The sequence below is a fragment of the Gekko japonicus genome, unplaced genomic scaffold (genome assembly GCF_001447785.1).
Source record: "Gekko japonicus isolate JY-2015 unplaced genomic scaffold, Gekko_japonicus_V1.1 scaffold209, whole genome shotgun sequence".
Classification (NCBI taxonomy): domain Eukaryota; kingdom Metazoa; phylum Chordata; class Lepidosauria; order Squamata; family Gekkonidae; genus Gekko; species Gekko japonicus.
The window spans coordinates 487,370-492,007 of record NW_015172009.1 but is presented as its reverse complement, the minus strand read 5'-3'; the positions used below and the strand labels follow the sequence as shown (position 1 = coordinate 492,007).

The 4,638-nt window shown below is 41.3% G+C and overlaps 1 protein-coding gene across 1 annotated transcript; it reads right to left on the bottom strand.

The window, feature by feature from the left end:
• Positions 1 to 343: 343 nt before the first annotated feature.
• Positions 344 to 4,268, bottom strand: LOC107118004 (chromosome unknown open reading frame, human C18orf42). The gene is made up of 2 exons (XM_015420218.1): positions 4,214 to 4,268; positions 344 to 537 (listed from the first exon to the last, which is right to left on the bottom strand). Exons 1-2 carry the CDS (start codon positions 4,266 to 4,268, stop codon positions 344 to 346), a joined length of 249 nt encoding a protein of 82 aa, XP_015275704.1.
• Positions 4,269 to 4,638: the final 370 nt, after the last annotated feature.

The window sequence follows — 4,638 nt, the reverse complement described above, 5'->3', positions numbered from 1 at the left end:
GGAAAGATTTCTGCTAGCCAAATAGACACTGATGATGTGCAGAAGAATACAGGTACATGTTCTGAATCTAGAATTGTACTCTACAAAAGGCTTGCATTTGACACAACTTCAGTAGCCGCAGCATTGTTTCGTTACATGTTAAGAGGCACTGCATAAATATTGTTACATTACCTAATGCACTTAAAACCCTATTTCTCAGTTGCAGACTATTGCAGTTGTATACATCTATGTGCTGATTACACTTTGGTTTGTTCTTTTCTGTAGTAATGGTGTCTCAGTGAGACAGCAGATACTAAGAAGAAGGCAACAGACTGGACGATCCAAGAGCAGCCCTGGTGGCCTTTTACTTTTTTTCGTGCTTCTTGGTTAATTCCCCTCTTTCGAGCTGCAGGCTGACGCTGCTGTTTGTTCCCTTGGCCTTTTGCTGGTTCTCCTGGGAGAGCTGTTTTACGGCCTGCTGAATGGCGGTGTGCACTATCTGCTTGCTGGCATTCTGAAGCTTTGCTTCTTCGTGTTCGTTTCCAGATTTATCCCCTGCTAGGAAAGAGGAGGAAAATACTTAATTCAAAACAGAGTTGGTACTTCCTACTGGATGTTAGGTTTCCCCTCCCCTTTAAAGCTAAGAGCACTTTGTAGAAGGAAGGGTCCATGAGACCCTGAGAGCTTAAGAAGCCATTAACAGTGTGATCCTAGAGGCACACCCTCCATTAGAAGGATGCAAGCCTGCTTACAGTAGAAAAGTTGGACTGTCCATGAGATCCTAAGCATGTCCAGCCTTCACCAAGAAGGACAGAATCCTGATGATGATGATGCATTCCTTTTCTATATGACTTTTACATTTTTATCCTGCTCTTCAAAGCTGCATCCAACACATCTGTCTGTACTGGGAAAGTATATTCAAACTGTTTCATACACTTTGTTGGGAATCCAGTAAGAATGGAACATGTCTCCCTTCCTCTACATAAGACTGTGCTGAATCAAAGCAGCGGTTGGCTCAGCATTCTGTAGGCCAGCACTGGCCAACCAGATATAGCAGGCATGTCCAAAGGTTGTCCTCCCCTCCCTACTGAAACAAAGCCTAAACACACTGAGCGGGAATTAAGATGTATTCTTCTCTTTATCCTACCTTCCATCTCCCTCCCTCCCTCCCTCTCTCTGTTGTCTCCTTTTTGTCAGATTTTAGTCCATCAGTTCCTTGAGGCAGAGACCTGTCTTTTGTACTTTGCAAAATGCAACACACGCTGACATAGGTGTATAAATAAAGGATAAAAGCAAATCTGATGGTGAGATCCATGCCTCATTGGTACTCTCAAATTTCTGGCCAAAGTACACTCAGGGATGTGTGGGAATTTGGTGTTTCTGCACAAGTGCAAAATGCGGAACTGTCTGCAAACCAGCTCTCTGATGGTCTCAGTGCAATTCTAGCCCCCGTAACTTTAAAGATAGATCTAGATGTTCAGGGGCCCTGTCTCATGACATTTCTGAAGCCAGGAGGTGCCTCAGTAGGACAAGGGGTGATCAGAGGGAGGGGGCTTCAGTGCACTGCATAGTTCCTTGTCCCTCGTGATGATCAGAACTCATGCAAAGTGGCTTAATTTGCATTGTTTCCCATCTTTTTCCTCCCTTGGAGCAGGCAATGATTTTTGCACCACCCCCGCTTAAGAAAAGAAATGAGTGGCTGGAGGGGGGCAGAGTTAAGGAGGCTGCCTTGTGCATGTTAGGGTTGCCAACCACAAGGTAGAGGCTGGAGATCTCCCACTATTACAGTTGACCTCCAGGCGACAGAGAGCAGGTAGAGAAAATGGCCACTTTGGAAGGTGGACTCTATGGCCTTGTACTCCACTGAAGTCCCTCCCCTCCCCAAACCTTGCTCTCCTCAGGCTCCACCCACAAAAACCTCCAGGTATCTCCCAACCTGGAGCTGGCAACCCTTGTGTAGGCTGACTAACTGTAAAGGGAGCAGAGAAGGCTGTTGATTGGTAGCTTCTGCTGTGACATTGCCTGCCCTGGCCACCCTTCAGGAGAGCACTATATTATATTAGGAGCAAACCAGTCCTTCTTTTCTAACCGGCTAAAACCCTTCTAAATTTTATATTTGCCTGGCAAAAGGCTCTCAACCCCAAGATGGAATTTTAATACAGTGTTAATGAAGAACTTTTAAGCCAGCAAAATCATGGAGGCTTTGTGCACCTGTTAGAGAAGACAAGACTGGCTTGCTCCGAATTTAAACACTTTTAATGTGACTACAGGTAAGTTTGAAAGAATATCAAATAACATTCCATTCAGCTTCATGTTGTTTTTCTTTCTAAATTACCATGGGTTTTTTTTCCAGGATAACAATTTGAAGAAATTATACTCTTGAGGCTTGTAGAGAGCAGTGCGCCAGCCTAACTGAGAAGGTTTTTGCATCTGTGTAGAAAAGAAGTTAAGGTGTCCCCAACAAAGTACTGAGCTATATCAAGAGGCTGATAACTCTGAAGAGAATAGGATTACTCCTGAGGAAGAACTGGGACGAAATGAACCTAAATCCAGGTACTCATTGAGAGATGAATGGACTTTTCCTTGCTTAGAGAAATGAATGGACTTTTCCTTGCAATATTATAAAGAATTTATCAATAACAATCCTATAAAATGTTTTAGCATGCAAAGATTTACTAAATGTTTCTGCCATCACATCAGTGTGTCTGTTTTTTGTTGTATTTTCTGTAAGGATAACTGTGATCCCTTGTGTTTGTCTATATATTTTAGTGGACAGTTCTAGGTATCTGTATGCTACTGATGAACAGAAGACTTTTTATTGTTGTTGGGTTTAAAAAAAATATTTCTAGAGATTTATTCTTCCAAATACCTCCTGGATTGGTTAGATACATTTAATCTGGCAGATCCTGTGTTCTTTGGGGTAGATGTTATTTAAGATTTCCTCTTTGTATTTCATAGCTTCCTTGAATCTCTATTTATCAGTGTTTTCAGCCTCTTGTCCCTGTCAGAGCTATTTTGCATGATTTAGGCTTGTCTTGTGGTGTTTTAAAGCCACCTTTGGACTGCCTAACAGGATTTGATCTTCCTGATAGTGCCTTTAAGGAACTTTCTGTGCAGTCCAATGGATGTTTACTTGTTTCCTATTTGCTGCACAAAGTGCACAGTCATTTTTGGAGGACTATACCATACTTTATTATTTCTGCATGAGAGCATGCATGTAGTCAGACAGGGGAAGGAGATCCCCCAAGGGGGACTCAATACAAAGTCTAAAATATTCAGTGACTGTGTCATGAACCTGTTGAGTCTAAATGAAGGAGCTGGACCACTTCCTCTTACAAAGCTTGCTGTAGGTTCTGCCTAAAAAATCATCCTCTGGGCTTCAGCACATTACTGTGATGCCACATACCCAAATGAACCTTTTCCTCTTCTGAGTACAGGTTACTTTTGTAGAGATTGCTTAGAATTATATGACAAACACACACACACACACACACACACAAAACACAACCCCACAAAACAGGTCAGGTCCTTCGATTTGCCCAGCAACCACTCCTAGACCTGTAAGCATTACTGCAGCATCCAGGCAACTGGGGTATTATTACAAAATCAAAAAAAGTATGTTTGTTGGTAAAAATATCTAAAATAATGGCAATTTAGAAAACAAAAGAGGAACATAATTGTAACTTCTCTGGCCTGACACTGTATAGATGGCAGTTTTATAGGTCAAATCAATATATTCTCAATCACACTCTGATTACACATTCTGATACCATTTAATAGGAAAATCCTCTCATTTTCAAAATGATTTTTTTTAGTTGATCTTTTTATTGCTGTCTACTCTGATCTACTCTGGACTGTGGTCTGGTCTAACATTATTTGCAGATTTGGAACTACCCATTGGGGAAGTTTGCTTTGAAGTTGGCCCTTTCAGATATGTGTTGAGTACTAATTGGAGATTGGGCAGTCTAAAGATCTAACTGACTATTAGGGCCAAAGTGTTAATTAATTATCACCACTTTAGCAGTGCAATATCTAAGCCCTTTGAAGTCAGTCTTTACTTATTTTCTTAAAACATTTATATACCCACTTTTGTTCCAGCCAATCTAGGATGAGATGAAAAACAACAATAGAAAAACAATACAAAGCAATTTAATAACATTTAAATTAAACATTAAAACAACACATTAAAAGCTAAATTAAAACTAATTTATGCCCAGTCAGAAATGTATTTCACCTTTGCCCAGGTTTAAGTTATCCCGAAAGCATTCTGCATCAACTCTGTTTGGCATCCTCACTGTGAAGTAAGGAGGACAGGAGCTATTCCAAAGTTATGGGGTGCCACTGAAAAAGCCCAAGCCTTGACTGTGACAAAAGATGCCTTAGATGATGGAGGAACTGATAATAGACTTTGCTGAGCAGAATAGAGGTGGTGCATGGGAACATACAGGGAAAGGCATCCCTTCAAGTATGTGGGCTGTAAAGTATGTAGCACTGTAAAGGAGAGCACCAGTACCTTGAATTGGACCTAGAAACTAATCAGCAAATGAAAGGACTTCAGAATACAGAGTGACACGGACCCATCAGCTAGCCTTAGATAACACATGAGCTGACTTTTTTCACTCATTGCAGTTTCTGGATCATCTTCAAAGGCAACCCCAT